The sequence below is a fragment of the Pelophylax lessonae genome (genome assembly GCF_965119305.1).
Source record: "Pelophylax lessonae genome assembly, chromosome: 3".
Taxonomy (NCBI): domain Eukaryota; kingdom Metazoa; phylum Chordata; class Amphibia; order Anura; family Ranidae; genus Pelophylax; species Pelophylax lessonae.
The window spans coordinates 506,069,252-506,093,622 of record NC_138770.1 but is presented as its reverse complement, the minus strand read 5'-3'; the positions used below and the strand labels follow the sequence as shown (position 1 = coordinate 506,093,622).

The 24,371-nt window shown below is 41.5% G+C and overlaps 1 protein-coding gene across 2 annotated transcripts in view; it reads left to right on the top strand.

Moving 5' to 3' along the window:
• LTBP1 (latent transforming growth factor beta binding protein 1) overlaps positions 1-24,371 on the top strand; it is a 513,632-nt gene that overhangs the window by 114,524 nt on the left and 374,737 nt on the right. For both annotated transcript variants that reach the window (XM_082249446.1, XM_082249447.1), the window contains exon 3: positions 3,438-3,732. In XM_082249446.1, coding sequence (XP_082105572.1) covers positions 3,438-3,732 — 295 coding nt within the window. The remainder of the gene's footprint in view (positions 1-3,437; positions 3,733-24,371) is intronic.

The window sequence follows — 24,371 nt, the reverse complement described above, 5'->3', positions numbered from 1 at the left end:
AAATGCGCATTAATGCTAAGCGCGTTTAGTACATGAGCATTAATTAACCATTTCAGCCCGGGAAGGCTTACTCCCCTTCATGACCAGGCCATTTTTTTGTGATACGGCACTGACAATTGCGTGATAGTGCCAAACTGTACCCAAATAAATTGATGTTTTTTTCCCACAAATAGAGCTTTCTTTTGGTGGTATTCGATCACCTCTGTGGTTTTTGTTTTTGCTCTAAAAACAAAAAAAAGGCCAACAATTAAAAAAAAAAATATATATATATATTTTTTACATTATGTTATAAAACATACCCAATTTAAAAATTAAAAAAATCGAATTTATTTATCAATTTAGGCCAATATGTATTCTGCTACATATTTTTAGTAAAAAAAATCCAAATAAGTGTATTGGTTTGCGCAAAAGTTATAGTGTCTACAAACTATGAGGTATTTTTATGGAGTTTTTATTTATTTATTTTTTACTAGTAATGCCAGCGATCAGCGATTTTTAGTGGGACTTCGACATTGCGGCGGACAAATTGGGCACCTAACTGACACTTTTTTTTTGGGGACCAGTGACACTAATACAGTGATCAGTGCTAAAAAATGCATTGTCACTGTACTAATGACATTGACCTGGAAGGGGTTAACATCAGGGGATTAACAGAAACACAAGATCTCCATCTTCCTCTCTGACAGAAGAGCAGTCTGCCTTGTTTACATAGGTAGACCACCATTCTGCCTCTCCTGTGAACGATCGGCGGGTCTCGGCAGGCATCGTGTCTGCTGCACCCGCTGATTGGCTCCCGCTGTCTCCAACACAGCGGGAACGGGGCGCGCACGACCCAGACCCTGTGACAAAATTGCATACAGGTAGTGATTTTGCGCAGGAGGCCTGCCCTTCTACAGTATATCTGCATGGGGCGGTCCATAAGTGGTCAAGATAAATTACTATGAATTAATGCCCAAGTACTTTGACATGCCTAAATGTGCCTAAAGGTGTTACACATTTTTACAAGCATCAAGCTTTTTTCTGCCTAAAGACTGCTGCCAGGAGGAAAGGTGTCTAGGAGAGATATCAAATACAAACAGCTCAGCGCATAACATGGCGCACTGGGAGGAGGAAGTGGTTTTCAAGGACCGACCCCCCAACTGGTTTGCTACAGACGTTATATATTGATAACCTGATTATGGTTTGGGAAGGGGATATGGTTAGTCCTGAAACATTCATGGGTAGAGTGAACACCAATAATAGAAACATCAGCCTGACCTGGAATAGAAATATTAACAAAATTGTCTTTTTGGATCTGGAGATCTATAAAGAGGGAGGGGGATTCAAGACCCGGGACTTTTTTAAGCCTGCTGATAGAAATTCCTGTATACCTACCAATAGTTGCCATCACCAATTGTGGCTTTGCAATATATAAAGGGGACAATTCATTCATTAATTCTAAAGGAAGGCACCCTCTTTTTACGAGATCGTATAGCTCCAGGGGTTGTTGATCCACCAAAAAATTCAGACAATAGTTTTTTCTGAGCTTTGTATATTAATATATACACTTTGAGGACGTTAGAGTTCTCTTTTAACCTGCGTATAGTTTTTATTGGACAGGTGATGTCTTTAAGCTGTCTTGTGCTGGCGTAGACATTCCTATTGGAGCCTTTCCAGTGTCATATCTATGGATAGATGTGCTCTCTGGGCAGGTTGAGGGGCGTGTTCTCCTCCCTTCCCTTAGTGATAGGACCCTGTGTCCTGTTGTTAGGCTAATGTTTACTTAAGAAGCGGGTGTCCGACCTTACTCCAATCCCGCTGACGAAGTCCCGCCCATGGACATAACGCGTACAGGGGAGGAGTTATGATGTCCCCCGCGGCCATCACTTTGTTCTGATAACGCTGTCCTTATGCACTGGGATAGTGCTTTGCTTGAGCCACATGAAGATCCTTCCTCCATTCGGGATTGCCTACTTGGAGTTTATCGTTTGTGATTTTGGAATTAGGCTGTGTGATGCTTATTAGGGTAGAATAATTGAGGTGAGAGGCAGTGTTTGCCTTGGTGGACGGGCTGTATTTCTATATACACCATTGTATGAGATTTTTGAATCACCCCTATCCACAAGAGGCTCCATCTCAATGTTACTTATGGACTTTATTACTTATCATTAATACATTTACCTATTACTATTCTTCTGATTATGTTTTGCGCTACACTGTTTTTTATTTGATATTTTCTTGAGGTTTTTGGCTTGACCTTTAGTGTTCAGCTGCTTTTTACACTTTTTACATTTAGTTTGGATTTTGCGCTGAATATCTTTCTTCCCTTGTCTAGGAGAGATAGTAAAAACATTCAGTGTGCATGAGCCCTAATACATTATGAGTACAAACATAGGTGGTCTTATTTTCAACCTCAGAAGTTTTGCTTTAAAGGTTACAAAAAGGACATCTGATTTTATATCCTGAAGGTCCTATTCTTTCCTTGCTTTAGATTTTATTAGTCAAGTACAGTGTTCTATTCATTGCCAAAGCGCCACTAGTGATTGATTTCCATGACTAAAGCATTTAAACATATAGCAACTGCCAAATGCAGGGCTTTTTTTTCTCAGAGAATAGCTGCAGTAACTGCCCTTTCCAGAGTCACCCCTGGTCTCTGCTCCCTACCCAGCTTTGAGAACCATCCCTTGGTTCCAACCCCTACCCACCTCCCAGTATTGCCCCTTTTAGAGAATACAGAACCAAGTAACATTTGAAGTGCTAAGTAATTTGTATGGAATTTCTAAAGGAAAACAAGATAAGCAGTAAAATAGATCCCCTGCAGCCAGCAACAATAGACCCCCCCCCCCATCAACAACAGATCACCCAAGCAACAATGGACTGCTTCTAACAATATTCCACCAGCAAACATACACCTCCGCAGTAACAACAAATCCCACTGCAGCCAGCATAAAGACCCCTCCTAGACACAACTGAATGCCCAACAACATAAAACCCACCCCCAGCAACAATAAATCCCCCGCCAGAAACAATAGACCTCCCTAGCAACAATAGACCCCCTGTAAAAATAGATTCCCCTCCAGCAATAGACCCAGCAGCACACCCCAGCACCCCTTCCCATTACATACATTCAGTGCTGGAGGTGCCGGAACTGCGTTCCCCCGCGTTCCTGCTAAAAAAAAGCCCTGATCAAATGTGTAAAAATATGTGATCAACATAGCATATTTGTTCGCCCCAATGCATTTATATTGCTGGCGTGTCTAATAAGAAGTAAAAAGCAAGATTGTGGTACTTAAAGGTTTTTTTTTTTTATTGCTTCAAAAAAGACAAATACTTGTAATAATACCACTAGCCAAATTGTAATTGTGTTACTAGAGTTCTTTTAATGCAGTACTTTTTCCTCTTTTTTCATTATGCTGATCCTAAATTTTTGTTGTCTTTTTGTTGTTTTTTTTCAATAGCAAACTGCTCCCCGCCTTGTCAAAATGGTGGAATGTGCTTACGTCCACATCTGTGTGTGTGCAAACCTGGTACCAAAGGTAAAGTCTGTGAAGAAAGAGCAACGCAAGGCACATCTTCTGCCGGAACAGGAGACCAAGGTGCCGGTGCTCCAGCCCCACCTATACGTCCAATTCCCCAGCAAGCTGCTCCGCAGCCCATACCAAGGAAAGTACAGTTCTCTCCAGAACACAGCCAAGGTGGACAAGTTACACTGGCACTCAAACAAAGGCCACACATTATCTTATCACAACCACAGTAAGTTTAAATAAGAAATTCATACCCTTTCTTTTTGACAAACAAGACTTAAAATCTGTAAAAATCTATAATTTACCTTTTTACTTGATGGAGAGCAGTGTTGCTTACAGGGTAAACAATTAGATCAGTAAGTCACATTGCTACAATATTAGAACATGGGTCACTTTCAGGGATTACCCGTATCAAGTAAAAAAATGGAAGTGTATTGTTTTTTCTTAAGTTCTTCAGCTAGCATAATAGATACAAAGCCCCACCACTATTTTGTTTTCTTAATCGGAATGGTATTGTCATGCTGTGTGTAATGTGATGGTTCAACACTCAACAATATAGCTATGCTATTTAGTGCTAAAACATTAGTAGTGCAAGCTTTTGTATGGAGAAAGTGATTCCAACATTCCACAAGGAAAAAATGCCATTTATGCCATTACAATACTGGCTCAAACTGGTTGCATATACCTGCAGCAGGTGCTGGCCAGCTCCAGTGCCACCACATCCTCCTTTCCTTTGGACACACCACTCTTAGGCTGCACTTCACATACACTAAATTATCAAAAATATTATGCACATATGAACTTTATTGGCATCCCAGTATTAGTCCGTAGGGTTCAATGTTGAGTGGGCCCACCCTTTGCAGCTATATCAGCTTCAACTCTTCAGAGAAAGCTGTCCACAAGGTTTAGGAGTGTGTCTATGGGAATGTTTGACCATTCTTCCAGAAATGCATTTGTGAGGTCAGGCACTGGTGTTGGAGAGAAGGCCTGGCTCGCAGTCTGCGCTCTAATTCATCCCAAAGGTGTTCTATTGGGTTGAGGCAGGCAAGTCAAGTTCCTCCAGCCCGAACTCCCTCATTCATGTCTTTATGGACCTTGCCTTGTGCACTGGTGCACAGTCATGTTGGAACAGGAAGGGACAACCCCAAACTGTTCACAAAAAATTGGGAGCATGAAATTGTCCAAAATGTCTTGCTATGCTGACGCCTTAAGAATTCCCTTCACTGGAACTAAGGGGCCAAGCCCAATCCCTGAAAAACAACCACACACCATAACCCCCCTCCACCAAATGATTTGGACCAGTGCACAAAGCAAGGTCCATAAAGACATGGGTGAGCGAGTTTGGGGTGGAGGAACTTGACTGGCCTGCACAGAGTCCTGACCTCAACCTGATAGAACACCTTTGGGATGAATTAGAACACAGACTGCGAGCCAGGCCTTCTCTCCAACACCAGTGCCTGACCTCACAAACGCGGTTCTGGAAGCATGGTCAAACATTTCCAAAGACACACTCCTAAACCTTGTGGACAGCCTTCCCAGAAGAGTTAAAGCTCTTATAGCTGCAAAGAGAGGGCCAAGCCTACAGACTAAGACTGGGATGCAATCAAAGTTCATGTACGTGTAAAGGCAGGCGTCCCAATACTTTTGGTATAATAGTATATGCATGCATTCAATAAACTTTATTGAGTAGGCTAGCCAATACAACCTCACCAGGCTCCATTTCTATGATATGTTTTGCCCTCTTACGAGGCTTAATTGTAGAGACATACAACCTCTAGTCTAGAATTAAATAATTGATGAATTATCTGCTGAAATTACTGAGAGAATAAATCAAGATACAGTAGTGCAGCTTGCCTTCTGCTTAAATTATATTATGTTAAATGATATGATGGCTAATTGAATTCTAGTGGACTTTTACTGACTGTTAATCTCCCTTCAGTGTCAAACAAGATTCTTTTTGTGAATTTTCAGTGTTGTGTTTTAAATAATAATTACCTCTTGTTAGGTGCTAGACATACTGTATCATTTTTCATCATTGTGTAATTTCCAGCCATAAACTCTCCAGATGTGTTTTGTCTGTATACCCCTACTCTCGAATGCGTGATAAATGAAAGGCACAGTTTCTTTATCCAGTACAAATAATGATACATGTCATAGCACAATTTCTTGTATACTAGTTCTATTAGATCCCCTTACCGATGTCCTTTTGCAAAGTCTCCCTGCTAATATTGTTGACACTGCTACACCACCTGGCACAGGTCCTGGCTGTACTGCTGCATTCTTTGTAATGTCAAATACATTCAGAATTTAAGAGGATGTAGTAGCTTTGTTCATTATGGCCCCTTTCACACTGCAGCTTGAAAAAGCTTAGTACAGCTTTTTTATTTTTTTTTGTTTACTGATGTAAAATGCAGCCTATTGTTTACAATGTGCCTATACACACAGGTGCGTAAACAATTCTTTTGTATTCTGGAGTAAAAGAAAAATAGAAAAATCTGCGTTCCCGGTTAGTAATTTGCGCCGGTACACGCAAATACATGCAAATACGTGCTTATGACCATAAATATTAATGAATTTTCCCTAGGAATGTATTGTGCGTACGCTTAAATACAGGCAAATATGCACAAAACAGACACTTCAGGTTACATCCAAAAAAGTACATGCTCAAACATCAGTACTGTGTGCAAGAGGCTTATGGCTAGGACATATTGGTGGAGCTAAGACCTCACGTGGGTATTTCATTGATGGAGTTTAAAATAGATAAAACGTACTATACGCCAGGGCTCAAAATTTAAAGTCCTGAGCTACTAGCCAGGCCTTAAGGGTTACTCGCCACCAGTTGCCCCACCCAACTCCTACCCTGCCCCGCCCCTAATTCCGCCCCTAAACACGCCCTCATAAATTATCTCATAAAATTACACTGTTAAATGTTTTTGCATTAATGCAGAAGTTACAAAAATAAATATTAATAACAACGTTTTCAGTGCCCATCAGTGCAGCCTAATCAGTGCCCATCAAGGGTCTGGAACCCCCAAATCACCATCCTAGTACCCCCCCCCCAAATTTCACCTCCTAGAACAAATCCTACCCGTCAAATCCTCCCCCCATCAAAATGTTCCCCCTAGCACAAAAAAACCCCATTATTCCTACTGGCACAACCCCCCCCCCCCCATACCCCTTTTTAACAGCCCCAAGACTTCCTGTTCTGGAAGATGATTACTTCTAGGTGGGATCAATATGGGAGGGGGGGTTGTGCTAAGGGGGGGGGGACTGTGCTGAGATGGGGGGGTTGTGCTAGGAGGGGGGGGGATTGTGCTGAGATGGGGGGGGTTGTGCTAGGAGGGGGGGGACTGTGCTGAGATGGGGGGATTGTGCTAGGAGGGGGGGCTGTGCTGAGATGGGGGGGCTGTGCTGAGATGGGGGATTGTGCTAGGAGGGGGAGGGACTGTGCTGAGATGGGGGGGGGGTTGTGCTAGGAGGGGGGGATTGTGCTGAGATGGGGGGGACTGTGCTGAGATAAGGGGGTTTTGCTAGGAGGGGGGATTGTGCTGAGATAGGGGGTTGTGCTAGGAGGGGAGGGACTGTGCTGAGATGGGGGGATTGTGCTAGGAGGGGGGGGCTGTGCTGAAATGGGGGGGGGGCTGTGCTGAGATGGGGGGATTGTGCTGAGATGGGGGGTTGTGCTAGGAGGGGGAGGGACTGTGCTGAGATGGGGGGGTTGTGCTAGGAGGGGGGGGTTGTGCTGAGATGGGGGGGACTGTGCTGAGATAAGGGGGTTTTGCTAGGAGGGGGGATTGTGCTGAGATGGGGGGGTTGTGCTAGGAGGGGGGATTGTGCTGAGATAAGGGGGTTTTGCTAGGAGGGGGGATTGTGCTGAGATGGGGGGGTTGTGCTAGGAGGGGGGATTGTGCTGAGATGGGGGGGGGTTTTGCTAGGAGGGGGGATTGTGCTGAGATGGGGGGGTTGTGCTAGGAGGGGGGATTGTGCTGAGATGGGGGGGTTGTGCTAGGAGGGGGGATTGTGCTGAGATGGGGGGTTGTGCTAGGAGGGGGGATTGTGCTGAGATGGGGGGGGGGGTTTGCTAGGAGGGGGGATTGTGCTGAGATGGGGGGGGGGGGGTTTGCTAGGAGGGGGGATTGTGCTGAGATGGGGGGGTTGTGCTAGGAGGGGGGATTGTGCTGAGATGGGGGGGTTTTGCTAGGAGGGGGGATTGTGCTGAGATGGGGGGGTTGTGCTAGGAGGGGGGATTGTGCTGAGATGGGGGGGTTTTGCTAGGAGGGGGGATTGTGCTGAGATGGGGGGGTTGTGCTAGGAGGGGGGATTGTGCTAGGAGGGAGGGGGGGATTGTGCTAGGAGGGGGGGACTGTGCTGAGATGGGGGGTTGAACTAGGAGGGGGGGATTGTGCTGAGATGGGAGGGATTGTGCTAGGAGGGGGGGGGGGGTTGTGCTGAGATGGGGGGGTTGTGCTAGGAGGGGGGGGGATTGTGCTGAGATGGGAATTTGGGAGGTGACAGGATAAGCTTTGTACCCCAGTCAGTGTAGTTCTCCCTTTCCTCCAGCATGCAGACCTCAGATACAGCGCGGCACATCGCTGTGATCCTCTTCTTCATATGTCAGAGCGGAGGAGGAGCGGAGGAGAAGCCTATTCCTATTCCTATTGCTTTGCACGGACAGCTGGCGGAAGAGATGCGGCTGCAGAAGCAGAAGGGGAAGAATATTACGGCTCAAGAAGGACACTGGATGTCAGATGGGACTATACAGAGTTTGTTACCCGCCCCCTTTTCACATTGCTTACTTTGACTCGGAGGAGAGGGGATAACAAACTCTGTATAGTTCGGATCTGACATTCAGTGTCCTTCCTGAGCCGCAATCTTCTTCCCCTTCTGCAGCCGCATCTCTCAGGCCAGCTGTCCGTGCAAAGCATTAGGAACTAATTGTCTTCTCCTCCGCTCCACCTCCACTCTGACTCTTTAAGGGGAGAAGTCCCGATCTGACAGGAGTGTGTGAAGCCCGGCGAGAAGACAGAGAGAGCACATCCCGCTCTCTCCTGTCACAGAAACACTCCTGGCAGCGCCCCTCCACCTCCCATGACACAGACGCCCAGGGCAGCCATCCTTCCATCCATCCCACCCTCCCTTGTACCGGCTCTGGGTGAGATGATCGGCTTACCCCCTCCATCAGTCCTGCTGGCCGGATAATGTCAGCGGCGGATCATCCCGCTCAGCTTTAATTGTAATTGCCGCGCGCTCGGCGACATACACAGTCCCGCCTCCTAGCCCGGCTTCTTTGATAGACAGAACACGTCCTGGTTGGCCAGGTGTTCTGTCTGTCAAAGAAGCCGGGCTAGGAGACGGAACTGTGTGTCGGCGAGCGCGCGGCAATTACAATTAAAGCTGGTACAGCGGGATGATCCGCCGCTGACATTATCCAATCGTTCGGCGGCTTTCCTCTCCTCTCTTCCCCTGACAGTAGCTCGCCTGACATAATTTTCCACTCGCAAAATGCGAGTAGGCGAGTGGAAAATTTGAGGGCTGCTATACGCTATTATAAACCTGTGGATGAGTGATTTACTAAAACTGGTGCGCACAGAATCTGATGAGGCTGTGCATAATAACCAATCAGTTCCTAGGTATTATTGTCAAATCTTTATTAAACAAGCTAAATGTATAGGGTGATTGGTTACTATGCACAGCTGCCCCAGATTCTGTGTGCTCCAGTTTTTGTAAATTTCCCCTGTGTATCATTAATGGGTAGACCAGGGATTCCCAAACTACAGCCCTCCAGTTATTCAGGAACTACAATTCCCATCATGCCTAGTCATGTATGTGAATGTCAGAGTTTTACAATGCCTCATGGGATGTGTAGTTCTGCAACAGCTGCAGGGCCGTAGTTTGGGAATCCCTGGTAGACTAAGGGCTTGTTCTCACCAAATGCTTTTAACTGCATTTTTTGGTTGCATCCTGAACTCATGCAGAATAAAGTATTTTCCAATCAGCCTAATTCCTAGTTCAGTTCCAGTCCTTTAAAACAAAAGTACAACAGCATGCATTTGTTGCACCGAAACATGTGTAAAAGCGTGTAAATGCACTGGAATGTATATAATTGTGAGAAAGGATCCTTAGACCAAAATACAGCGCTTGCTCAAGGCAATGAATACCTGTATATATTACCTATACTGTATACCAATGGTAAGTATAATACCAGAAATTATATTGCAAAATGAATACAACTGTGAATAAATATCTATTAAATATTGTGTAGATAATTGGTGGTTAAATATAAATATATAAAAATTAATATGAATGAATTTTGCTAAATTATCCGTGAATATCCCAAAAAAGATATATATATATATATATATATATATATATATACAATTCAAAAGAGGTTGTATTTGCAAGTGACTTCAGTGCACAAAAAAATATTAAATAAATTAATTATTAGTGTCCTTGATATATATACAATCCAAAAGGATTGTTATAAAAACTAACTTCAGTGCTCAAATTTTTTTTAAATAAATATATAAATAATAAGTGTTCTTGATAACAAAAAATGAATGAATGTTCAATTCAAAAAGTGCAGGTGCTTTATCATAATCCGCTGTGACATCAATTCCTTTTTGTGGGTAAATAGGCTGGATCACTTACCAGATGTAGTGGGTTCTATATACCGTATGGCATTAGAACCTTTCAAGCTTAGGAAGCCCCCTGGGCTTTAATAGGTATCCCCTTTGGGTGGTCTCCAATGGTAGGTAATTTCATCCAGGATATCGGTGACGGTATGTGGAAGAAAAAAGAGGCTCCAAATAGCGTAATTCAATATTGACTGAATCCTTTATTTCCCATATATCGGGTAAAATAGATTAAAAGATCATATCACATCACTGGGGGTCTAGCGGTACGGGCTGCTCGTCCTCCTCGCGGTGAGACAAGCTACTTCCGGCTTGCGCTTCACTCGGTGTGACGTAATGACGTTCGTGCGGTCCAAGCTGACGCGTTTCGTCACTTCCGGTGACGTCCTCAGAGCCTCTTTTTTCTTCCACATACCGTCACCGATATCCTGGATGAAATTAGCCACCATTGGAGACCACCCAAAGGGGATACCTATTAAAGCCCAAGGGGCTTCCTAAGCTTGAAAGGTTCTAATGCCATACGGTATATAGAACCCACTACATCTGGTAAGTGATCCAGCCTATTTACCCACAAAAAGGAATTGATGTCACAGCGGATTATGATAAAGCACGTGCACTTTTTGAATTGAACATTCATAAATTTTTTGTCATCAAGGACACTTATTATTTATATATTTATTTAAAAAAAAATTTTGAGCACTGAAGTTAGTTTTTATAACAATCCTTTTGGATTGTATATATATCAAGGACACTAATAATTAATTTATTTAATATTTTTTTGTGCACTGAAGTCACTTGCAAATACAACCTCTTTTGAATTGTATATATATCTTTTTTGGGATATTCACGGATAATTTAGCAATATTCATTCATATTAATTTTTATATATTTATATTTAACCACCAACTATCTGCACAATATTTAATAGATATTTATTCACAGTTGTATTAATTTTGCAATATAATTTCTGGTATCATACTTACCATTGGTATATAGGTAATATATACAGGTATTCATTGCCTTGAGCAAGCACTGTATTTTGGTCTTAAATTAAGGCCATAGATATTCCATACTACATTTTTATACAGCAGCTGCTATTTATTGATTTTAGGCTCTTCTTTTAAAAAAATACCCACCAATATTTTAATTCTTAATTTATAGTAGTTTCTCATTGGCGCGAGGAATATACTTTGTATATATATTTTAAAGGATCCTTAGCACTGGAATGCATTAAAAACACTCTGCAAATGCATTTAAAATACATGTAAACACACTTGTGGAAAGGCATGCTGAATGCATGAAGTATGGTATAAACTAGCCCTAATACTTGACCATTTATATTTCAGAGTTTTCAGCAGTATAGGTTCACATTTGTCTTTGCATGTACCTGAAACATCTGTATTTCACATTTTTAGTGTTCTGCCTTGCAGGGAATAATTACACTGGCAGAGAATGTAGTACGACATTTAATTATATAAACGTATAATATAATATATCTGTGGGTCAGTATGATTTTACATGAATAATGCTGTTCATCTCCATAGCATTTGATGGCAGGCATGACTTTCTTGTAGAATAAGGCTCTGGGCAAATTAATAATCTCCTGAAAAATATTTGCTTATATTCGCATATATTAGCTTATATTCCCAGAAGCCTTGAATCATTAAAGTGATACTAAAGTCTTGTTTTTTCTTTAAACATATCAAACATGTTATACTTACATGCTCTGTGTAATGATTTTGCCCAGAGCAGCCCCAATCCTCCTCTTCTCGGGTCCCTCGCCGGTGCGATTAAACGATTTATCAGCAGGAGTAGTAACAGGTGATGGCACTATGGTTTGCTCTCACGGCTGAATGTTCATTGTTTAAAAATGAGTTTGAACGATTTTTCGTATAGTGTATGGCCAGTATTAGGCCGGCCATACATGGGACGAACTTCGTAAAAATTTCGAAAGAATTTTCGTTCAAATTTCATACCATTAGTGGGCTGGGGCAACGGCTGATTTTTGTGTGGCAATTGAATTTGAATGATCGGGCATGTTGAAATGTTTTGAAAAATTAACGATTTTCTAATCAATGATGGGAGAATCGTGTGAGAAATATAATAAAAAAGAAATGCTCATGAGCACAAGAAAAGTGTTTGGAAAGAAAAGAAAATTCCGGAAAGAAAAGAAGATTCCCGGTCACAAAAGTTCTTTTCTGTAGCAATATGAGATGAAATTGAAGGCTTAGTTGATCGAATTTAGAAATCAATGGTGGCATCATCGGATCACAAAGAGCAAGACATTTCTGATTTTCGAAAAGAAAATGTGTTCAGAATTAGACTCATGTATGGCCTTGCATTAGGCAAATGATGTCATACATCCACATTCCAGGAGTCTTCAGGAGGGGAAGAGAGGTTTTCTCAGCTAAGCTCACCCTTCTGCCTGTCTAAGGACAGATGGATTCCAGGAAGTAAATGCTACATGAATCATCTGCCCTTATTCTAAAAATGCTCACGACCAGAAATAATGGGGGGTGTTTTTCAAAGTGATTTCTTAACAAAAATAAAGCATGGAGACATGGATGGACGGTTGAGTTTGCTTTCATTACTATAAATGAATTAAGTAGCATTTTTGGTTTGTGAGGTTTAGATGCAGTGTAGTTCTGCTTTAAGAAAGTGACTCTTTCTTTCAGATAGAAGTTAAGATAAAAAAAGAATATGGTTAAGCTTCGGGAATGTGGGGCAGCTGTAGATTATATACCCCTAAAAGTGCAAACAAATTGAAGCTTATAAGGATAATAGATTTCATTAAAGTAGAACTCAAATCAAAACTTTTTTATTTTTCATTTTAGATAAAATAAGGAAAGGTTATAACCCCTATCAGTTTTTTCTTCCATCTATGTCCCATTGGGGAGATTTACCTTAAATTCCTGTCTCATAGCCAAAACAAGAAGTGAGAGGAAATATCTGCAAACAAGTGAATCCATTGGGGACTCCCAGGTCACCAGAACTAGTGTCCCCATTGGACAATTTCCATTCTATTACTGTTATGGGGTCAACCCAAATTTGGGGATTTTCTTTAGCTTTCAGTTTTCAAGATACCAGTAAACAGGACAGATATACGGGATGAATTTCCCTAATGGGGGCAGAGGTAGCAAAAAAAAAACTGGTGTTCTAATCCATCTTCACTCCAAAATGTAAAAAAAAGTTTTGCCTTTAGTTATACTTTAGTATTTTAGTATTTAGTTATACTTTGAACTATGTTTGATAATTTAGGTTGGCGATACATGGATCGAAATTTAGCCAGTTCAGCAGAAACCAGCCGAATTTCGATCCATCTATGGCCATTCCCATTCATGAGAAGTCTATCTATCAATTGACTTTGCATAAACCGGCTTGTTGAAAGATTTAGCTTCAATCAGCGCATGCAGCCAATTGGATGCAGCGCTGATCAGTGTACTCTGATGGTGGGGGAGTCCCGCTGTCAGAATACAATAACACTGCGGGAAGTATTCCCACTTCCATTTCAAATGTGTGGATGGGGGAATCGGTTAATCATGTATTGCCAGCTATAGTGAACATCTGCTGCTGCTTTTTGATTACGTTGCACAAAAAGGAGATCTATTATAAAATTTGCATATTAGCTCAAAAACATTTGTACTGCTGTAAAGAAAATCAATTTTTACTTTTCACGAAGGTTGCATTATGTTTTTGGGCAGTAGATGGCATTCTTTAGTCTGTGCTTGATTATCTCAGTACAAAGTACAGACACACATTATATTCAGAGCTTGCATAATATGTCAGTGCATGTGAGTGACTAATATGTGGTTTGGAAAACCTTTTTTTTTTCTGTCAGTAACATTAAAAATCCCTTTGCTCTTTTAACCTGGCGCAAGTTCATATTCAGTTAACTGAACTAATGTTTAAAATTTGAAGGAGGCATGTACCATGCAATGTGCCTAGCAGTAGAGATTTGATTCTTCTACAGACACAGGTGCTCATCTAAGGGTGCACTCACACTTGGGAATGCACCCGCAGTCCGATTACATGCAAGGAACCTCAATGGGGGCTCCCACGATTTTGCATCCAGGGCCTTGCATGTGATTGCTGCATGAGAAATTATATGCGTGTAGGTGTGATTAACTGCAGGAACCAGCAGCCTCCCATTTCTTTCAGTGGGGCTGCCTCTCACAGCTAATCATGGGAACCCCGCTGGGGTTCTTGCATGTGTTTGGACTGCAGATGCATGCGCAAGTGTAAATGCACTCTAAGGGTCCTTTCACACGGCGATCTTATCAGATCCGCCTGTCAGTTTTTCAGGCGGACCTGATCAGATGCTCCATGCATCCCTATGGGGCAGCGGATGTCAGCGGAGACATCTCCGCTGACACCCGCTGCTATCCGCTTCCGATCCAGTCAGTGAAATACGGATGGATGAAAACCCTATTTTCCATCCGCCTGGAGGATCGGATCGGATGAGAACGGACAGGCGGTCCGTTCTCATCCGATCTCCCCATAGAGGACAGCGGGGATCTGACAGCTCCGTCTCCGCACACAGAGCGGAGACGGAGCTGTCATCCGCCTGCTCAGCGGGGATCGGCGGATAGATCCCCCGCTGAGCAGAATGGACCTCGTTGAAGCTTGCGCCGTGTGAAAGGACCCTAAAGCTTACCTAGCAGAGACACAGAAGATTCATAGCAGGCATAGGCATACCAGGCATAGGCACTAGTAGTTTTGTACGAATGCTACCCAAAACCTAATCTAAAACTTGCCCTATCCCAAATAGCTTACAAATGAGCATTATAAAAGTTGAAAAACTCATAAAAATAAAAAATGGTTAGAATGAAAAAATAATATTTTCTCATGTAAGTATGCAAAGAGTTTTTAACTTTTGGTCTAATGTATCCTACAAATTTGGACCCACATGTATTTCCATAAATAGCACAGGTTTAGGTATTTTACCCGACCCATTGCAGCTGGTCTACATGTACTCCTCAGCTAGTCCCTAGCTATTTTTTTTAAAGCACTGATCCTCGTTGTACTGCACTACTAAAAAGTTTGATGTTTGGAGTGGAGCAAGCTCTTCCATCTCCCTGATTTGAAAATGCATTTAATACATAGTCCCAATATAGAGGACTTTAACTTTTTGAGGGAATTTGAACCCAAAATGAAGATTTGCTATCCTATTTAGCAGTGTTACTGTGCCTCAGGAAGTACCCTAAAATAATTGTATTTTGCCATGAATTCCTTATAAAAAATATTAGTGCACTTCCTGTGTCTAGACCCCATAGATAGCCAACCCATAACTTTTGTCTACAACAGTTCACTGACATCCTCCCTGGACACACTCGCCCCCCACTCACTACACATAGTATCAGGCCCCAACTGCCACAGCCTTGGCAAACAAATGATACCAGAGGTCTCAAGATACTCTTTAGCGTCTGTAGTGTAAATAAAATATACTGTATAATTCCTTCCTTCACACTGCCAAACAGACTTATTTTATCACTCTCATTAACACCCTCTCACACAGTTCCCATTAAATCTTTTTCTACCTTTAACACTTTCTAATTCGTCCTTTATGTCCCCTATCCACCAACTCACTCCCTGCCCAGGAGATTGCAAATCACTTTAAAAATAAGATTGATATAATTTATGATGAGATCTCCACTCAGATATCTTTTCCAACATTCCGTGTCCACCTGCAGATTCAATACCTTCCTTATTTTACCCTGCTTCTATATCTTCAATGTTGTCCTCTCTTCTGGCATCTTCCCTATAAAACAGGCACTGGTTACCCCCATACTTAGACCTTGCTGGACCCCATGAAGCTACCTAGAAGCTACAGGTATCTTCTTGCCCCCTTTTACCTCCAAACTCCTTAAACTCTTAGTTTTCAACTGCCTGAGCTACCACTTCACAGAGAATACCTTTCTTTATCCCCTTCATAGTTACAAGTTGAAAAAAGACACAAGTCCATCTAGCTCAACCAATAAAAAACAAGAAAGAAAACAACCATTCAATCCCATATACACAATCCTATACCCACAGTTGATCCAGATGAAGGTAAATAACCCCAGCAAAAGCATGATCCAAGGGGAAAAATTCCTTCCTGATCCCCCGAGAGGCTGTCCGATATTCCCTGGATCAACTTTACCTATAAATGTTAGTACTCAGTTATATTATGTACATCTAGGAAAACAATCTACTGAGCTGGCCAGAACCACCTCTGGAGGGAGCCTATTCCAAATGTTCACCACTTTTACAGTGAAGAAACCTTTCCGTATTTGGTGACAAAATCTCTGTTTCTCTAGACGTAAAGAGTGCCCCCTTGTCCTCTGTGATGACCTTAAAGTGAATAACTCAACACCAAGTTCACTATATGGACCCCTTATGTATCTTATCAGTTTGATTGCTCTTCTCTGCCATTTCTCCAACTCCCTGATATCCTTTTTGGGAACTGGTGCCCAAAACTGAACTGCATATTTCAGATGAGGTCTTACTAATGATTTTTACAGGGGCAAAATGATATCTCTCTCTCTCTGGAGTGCATGCCTCTCTTAATACAATCCTGGATTTTGTCCACAACACTCCACAGAAACTGCTCTTCTAAAAGAGTATCTCCAGGGTTATGTAGAATTGGGCCTTGTACATCTCTCCTGCTGCTTCTTGATTATTACACTAACAGTTAGTTTACTGTGTCAGCACTTGGCCAGCTTACTTCAACTTCTGAGGTGTGAAATTAGAACACCAAGGAAAAATGGTAAAAAATTGAGGTGTTGAGCATAAGAACCGCCCAGAGTTTATGTTTCAATTTCTATGTCAAGAGAATTAATATGGACGCTTTATCGGTTACTATGCACGACAGCCCTGTTTCTTACATTAAAGTGGTTGTAAACCTCAGACATGAAATATGGACAAAGCATATCCTTCCATAGTGTGTACTTGTCTCAATTAAAAGTAGTAAGTGCATTTTCTGGCTGTTGCTTCTCTCCTCTGCTATCAGCATTAATCACTTCTGACAGGTTTTCCTGACACCAAGAGAAAACCTGACTAAAAGGTGAAATGATTGACAGCCTCAGCTTTGTTCCTGTGTGCTCTGTGAAGGAGGGTGTGTCTATTTTCTCCAATCACCTGTCAGAGCTCTCCTCACTGAGCTCTGCAGAGTGTAAATTTAAGCTCTCCATCCCTTTTTTTCTGACAGCTCAGATAAGCTTTATAAATTCTGGACTTTAAATGGATGTAAAGAAGAGAAGACTGCAGATAAACAGCTACAATGTATGTAGGAGTATTTGTTTCATCTTTGTGTAACCTTTGAGTTGCCGCATGAGCAGGAGGTGAGCGGAAACTTTCTAATAGGAAAACCTGTTTTGGTGGTAACTAAGAGGCAATATTCCCTTGCTTTAAAGAGAACATGACTTGTTTCCTGAGACAGAAAATGAAGAGGAATCTCCCTGAGAAGCAGACAGCTAAATTAAAATACAAAATACAAGGGACTTAAAGCGTAACTCCCCTTTTGTTGAGAAGAAAACATTCCCCTCTGGGTGATCTCTGTACATTACAAGGATTTTAACAAACTTTGTTGCAGACTCCTACCTTTTGTTATTCTGAAGAAATCATTGTTTGTTCCTCTGTGCCTCTGTGCTGAGTGGGTTAAATGGGAGTGGTTTCCTAATTCCCTATCAGCTGTGGCAGCTGCAGGGCTCTAATGAGGAAAGCTGCTGGGTCTGCATCCCTTTAGACGTGTTCCTGTTGGGAGTAGCCCACCAAAAATAACATTTATTTTGCAGGGGATGCCAGAAATCTGACTTATATTTTAGGTAGACTTCTGGGAAAATTAGTGAGCCAATCAGACAAGCAGGAAATTATGTTTCTGGGGTGTGGTCAGTACACATTTTTTGTACAGAACACCTCCAGGTAGCCATATTGCATTGCATTTTCTTAAATTACAACAGCTGCAGATTGAAAAGGAAAGGTCATTTTTAATAACATTCAATTAAAATACGATTTGTGTCGCAATTGTATACGCTATATTTTATTTCTTTATTTGCTATTTTTTTCACACAAAAGTGGAGTTACCCTTTAAACATTTCCTCCTTTCAAGCAATACAAAAAAAGAAAGATTTGGCTTTAGTTTATATACACTTTAAACATCTTACAAAAAATCAACGGTATGTATTTTCATTGTTGTATTCAGGACCTGAATCCCATAAGGATTATAAATTGTGTGCATCTTCTACACCATATGTAGTCCAAAAGAAACATTTAGAAACAATTTTTTACTTGATAGCATAGCCAGGTTTTTTATGTTTAGGTATAAAGTAGTTGGTGCCATGGGAATTACATTACATTATCTCATCTATGTTTCAAAAGGAATGCGTCTATCCATAAAAGAGATGAATCTTTTTCCGTATTGTGCGTGTGTGGGGTTGGACATTAGTATCTGCACCTAATCTTATGCATATGCTCTCCAAACCACTTTACAACCCATTGGATATCACAATAAACTTTGCTTTTTCTTCTTTGTGGTATTGACTTTTAGGTTTCAGGTGTGCGATTATCACTTTTTGAGCATTTTCTCCCCAATGTCATTGGGTAAGCATTTAGTCTCTTTATTTGGTTTTCTCCCAGCAGAATGACCAAGCCAGAAACATTTCTGTTTCTTTTTTAAAAAAAAAAAATTTTATTATATTTTCAACAAGTATAACATTTTAACAAGTGCTGAGTAACAATGTAGAAAAGCAAGAAAACCTCCAGGAATTCAGTAGGTTATACAATATGGATCTATGTAGCAGAATACAGTTACAGAATCAGCATTACACGAATATCAGTAGAAATGTCATTATATATCATTATCCATTCGGGCGCTGCAAATGGGAACATATTGCGCCAAAGGATGGAAGCCACCACCCCTAAATTATTAATATAGGTAATTGCTAAGTGGTAAGATGAGACAGGAACAATACTTTTGAGTAAATCAGAACGTTGGACATAGGGATGGGGGAGAAAATAAAAAAAATAAATAAAAAAGGGGGGGGGGGGGGAGAATTATCTATAGCCTGTTAACGTTGTCAGGTGGGAAAGCGTGCATCAGGTTTGTAGTTGTGTCATTTCCTCGGGTTGCACTAAGATATTTTAATTCATATTTTTTTTCAGATTTGTAAAAGAATCAGTACATCGGTATTTTTCTTAATATTTGTTCTTCGGCGCTCAGCCCTGTTAGATTGATAATGAAACCTGATTAAAACCTGATCTTGTCGTTTCCCTGAAAGCAGAAGCCTTTGTGTGTATAAATCTGCAGCCGTAGGGAGAAGACCTTAGCCAGCATTATGGCACCTCAGTTTAGTTTGGACCATGTTCTAATTAATACTGCAACAAAGTAGTAATGAATGGATGTACTAAACAGTAAAGTCCAAGAGTATATAATTGTTTGGGTGCAAGTTTGTGTGCAAGGCGGCTCTTCTGCGCAGGATCACGTACCTATTACATGATCCTGCACTTCCAGGTTTAGGGTGTGCGTGGGCTGCCAGTGACCCGCTTCCACTGTGATTAGACACAGTGGGAGCTGATTGGCGGATACAGTGGAGTCAATGTCCGCCGGCACCCGCCGATGCTTGGGTACACTGACAGAATGGCGGTCTGACTATGTAAATAAGGCAGATTGCCATTCTGTCACTACAGAAGACATGGATCCTCTGTCTCTGCTAAGCAGAGGCACCGATCCATGCCTTCTTCTAGTACAAACAACTCCCCCACAGTAGTAAAGCACTGGACAGTCACATATTTAACCATTTGATTGCCCCTGATGTTAACCCCTTCTCTGCCAGTGTCATTAGTACAGTGACAGTGCATATTGTTTTAGCACTGATCCCTGTATTAGTGTCGCCTGTCCCCAAAAAGTGTCAGTTAGTGTCCCGACTGTCCGCTGCAATATCGCAGCCCCGCTGTAAGTCGCCGATCGCCGCCATTACTAGTAAAAAATAAAAATATTGCATAGTTTGTAGACACTATAACTTTTGCGCAAACCAATCAATATACTGTATGCGTATTGGGAGTTTTTATTACCAAAGATATGTAGCAGAATACATATTGGCCTCAATTTTTTTATTGGATATGTTTTATAGCAGAAAGTAAAAAATATTGCTTTTGTTTTTTCACAATTGTCGTTTTTTAGTTTATAGCGCGAAAAAATAAAAACCCGCAGAGGTGATTAAATACCATCAAAAGAAAGTTCTATTTGTGGGGAAAAAAAGGACATACATTTTGTTTAGGTACAGTGTTGCATGACCGCGCAATTTTCAGTTAAAGTAACACAGTGTCATATCGCAAAAAACGGCTTGGTCAGGAAGAGGAGTAAACCTTCCGGAGTTGAAGTTGTAAAGACTGTTTTCATGGTTCCTCTGTTGATATATAGTTTGTATGCAAGCATTTTCAAATGCATACAGGCCTAAACCAGGATATTGTTCATCCATCTCCCTGTCCTGCTTCAGTTCACAAAAAAGGACATTTTACACCATTGTCCGGAGATGGTTTAGGGCAGGGATCCTCAAACTACGGCCCTTCAGCTGTTGCGGAACTACATGTCCCATGAGGCTTTATAAATCTCTGACATTATAGACATGACTAGGCATGATAGGAATTGTAGTTCCTGAACAACTGGAGGGCCATAGTTTGAAGACCCCTGGTTTAGGCTGTGAGAGTCTATATAACAGTTACTGCTTCATTCAGAAGGACCTTCTGAATGAAGGAGCTGAAGCTGTAAAGACTGTTTTCATGGTTCCTCTGTTGATATTTATAGTTTGTATGCAAGCATTTTCAAATGCATACAGGTCTAAACCAGGACATTGTTCATCCATCTCCCTGTCCTGCTCCAGTTCACAAAAAAGGACATTTTACCCCATTGTCCGGATGTGGTGTAGGCTGTGAGAGTATATCTAACAGTCAATGCTTCATTCAGAAGGACCTTCTAAATGAAGGAGCTGAAGTTTTAAAGACTGTTTTCATGGTTCCTCTGTTGAGATATATAGTTTGTATGCAAGCATTTTCAAATGCATACAGGCGTAAACCAGGACATTGTTCATCCATCTCCCTGTCCAGCTCCAGTTCACAAAAGGGATATTTTACACCATTGGATGTGGTGTGGGCTGTGAGAGTCTATCTCACAGTCACTGCTTCATTCAGAAGGACCAATTCCCTTTTTATCATGCCAAATGCACCTTGTAAGTTTTCACCAGCTTCTTGTCCCTTTATCTGTGGCTTGCTCAGACTATAATCCAAGTTTATGGTCTCAAGGATCGAGCTCCATCCTTTCCTGTCAAGGCTCACTGTACTAAATCTGTGAGTGCTTTTATGAGTGTCTGGATGAAGCACCTGAGCTTTCCCGGGTGGGAGAACCGGTGCTCAGACTATGCACACCAAAGTATTTACACATGTTGAATAGTGAAGAAAAAAAAATGTCTCTTTTACTGCTTCCAGGTGTTCTGGAGGTGATCCTCCTGAATTTGATTTTTTTTGGCTGTTTTGAATGGGGACTTTGTATAGAAACATCAGGCCACAGTTGCAAACTAAGTTGTGTAAATTTGCTGAGGCAACTGCTTGTGCTATTAGGCTATTTCCTGTGCTGGTCGAATGTTTTTCATGAAAGTGTAACTAAAGGAAAAACTTTTGGTGGAAGAGGGATTAGAACACCTGTCAGTTTTTATTGTTGTCTCGTAGGGAGAGTCACTCTCTCTGTTTGTCTATTTACCATTATCATCAATAGTGAAAATAAAGGAAAATCCCAAATTTTGGGTTGATATCAGAACAAAGGGGAAATCTTCCAATGGAGCCACTAGAATTCTGGTGACCTTGGTGACACACTGGGATTCCTGCATATTGGAATCATTTCCTGTCACTTCCTGTTTTGGCTATAGAACAGAAAGTGAAGGGAAATCTTTCCAATGGGACACGGATGGCAAAAAAACCTTACAGAGGACATAACCCTCCCTTACTCTATACTAAATATATATATATATATATACTCGCAAAATGAAAAAACAAAACAAAAAAAAAACAAATGTTTTTCCGTTTTGTTACATTTTTACTTAAAAGGAAAAATGTTGTATTTGGCCGCTAGATGGTGCTATGTATAATAGGAAAATCCTATCCAGTTGAATTCAATAAAAAAAACAGGAAATAGCTTAATAACACTTTCACTGAGAAAATTGCTATGCAACTTTTAATAAATACACCCCATAAGTGCAGTGACCAAGTGATCAGTCTTTTGGGGTTGATTTACTAAAAAAAAAGGGTACAAAATCTGGTGCAGCTGTGCATGGTAGCCACTCAGCTTCTAACATCAGCTTGTTCATTTAAGCTTTGACAAAAAACCTGGACGCTGATTGGTTTCTATGCAAAGCTGCACCAGATTGTGGACTCTTCAGTTTTAGTTAACCCCATTGTGTTGTAATAAGAAGTGCCAGGGCTATCTTGAATTACTTTCATCACCATGTCTTTCACTTACCTTTTATTGATTGCAATTTTAACAAAAGGAAAAGTACACATACAGTGCAAAAGTAGAGTACATACCAATAAATGATTGTATAAAATATTTACCCTTAATAAAGGACACAAACCTATAATTTGACTATATGTGCTGTACAAGATTCTAGGCAAATCAGGGAGCCAACTACTTTTCAAGAGAGAATTTTGTGCCTGAAAACATTGTTTCTTTTTTTAGTGGTGTTTCTCTATAATGATGTAAGCTATGTTTTTTTTTTCTTTCTATAAATTAGTTTTTAAAGTGGATTTAAATGTTCAAGATGTCCCAATATTTGTTTTGCCCCCTCACCCCCCTTGAATACTTACCTGAGCTAGATCTTGATCCAGCGCGGTGCCCATCTGCAACGGCTTACTCTTCTTTCTTTGCTCACGGAGGCAGCAGCAGGAACCATTGGCTTCTGCTGTTGTCAATAAAATCCTGTGAGCAGACAACTATGAAACTAGGCTGAGCCCCATTGCAGTCGTATAATATTGATGTACTGAGAGAGGAAATCCACCTCCTGAGTGGAATGTCCTATTCTGGCTTGGATTAAGAAATGTTCTGGAGGGTGACGTCCGAACCACAAAAAGTAACTGAGTTTTACCATAGAAGGCACCCACAGATCCCAAAAAATGAGCTCCACCATCTGTGTGCACAGTCTGTTTTCAAATAGGCTCCTGTAGGGAATGAAGGAATTGAAAAGGACCATGGCTGTGCATCCTTCAGAAAGGTGCCCTTGTACACCCTTCCATCGGCTATTGAAGTTTTCCATTCTGGCACAAGGATCTTGAGTCCTGGAATGTAGAGTGGGCCAAACTAGCAGTGAACGCACCGTAGCCTCAACCTCCTATGTGGAGGAAATCCAGACTAACCGATTGCTCTTGGATTAGCGCTTAGCGTTGGAATGTACATGTACCTGTTAATCGTGAGTGTTCCACATTCCAAGGATGTGTGCCGCTCTATGAAACTTAAACACTGTTATACCGCAAAAAAGAACCAACTGTGGGCATCATCCATCTGCACAGCAAACTGTGGACATCCTGGGACGAGCAGTGGTGTGTCTCTTGGAATAGTCACAAATTCTGGTTAAAGTGAATCATACAGGCACTTACAACCGCCCTGCCTGAGGACGGGTTAGTTGATCAAGGACATTCATTGTCAATTAATGCAGCACTGCCTTAGGGGTAAATTGATAACAAATGCTTCTTCATCCTCAAAATCCACTGAGCATATAAGCTCACCAAGAGCACTAATAGCCTGCTCTTTCAGAAATTCATGGATGATGGTGACCTCGTGATCCAGGCTCCCAATTGTACTGCGCATGCCACAAAGTCCTGCAATCCCTGGCTTACAAGTGACCCCTGCACTCAACATGAATCTCTCAGATATCTGTCAATTCATCAATAAAGAACACAGCCAACAGAAACGGAATCTTCCCTAGGAAGAATAACACTCCTGACAAAATGCATAAGGGTAGCTTCCACACCTCTGTAGTAGGGAGCAATGCTGTAAAGTGTGTGTTACTGCAATGCATGTTAAGTGCGTTAGCACAATGCAGTGCTATTCTTTTGAGTAGAAAAGCGACATTTCTCTCCAAAGTAGGGTACAATTTTGCCGCTGCTTACCTTATGTAAAACTTCATATCACTACTGCCACTCCTCTTGAATCAACCTCTTCATTTTTCCATTCATTGGGAAGTATGGAAGGCCTCGCTTTGAAAATGTGAAGTATGTT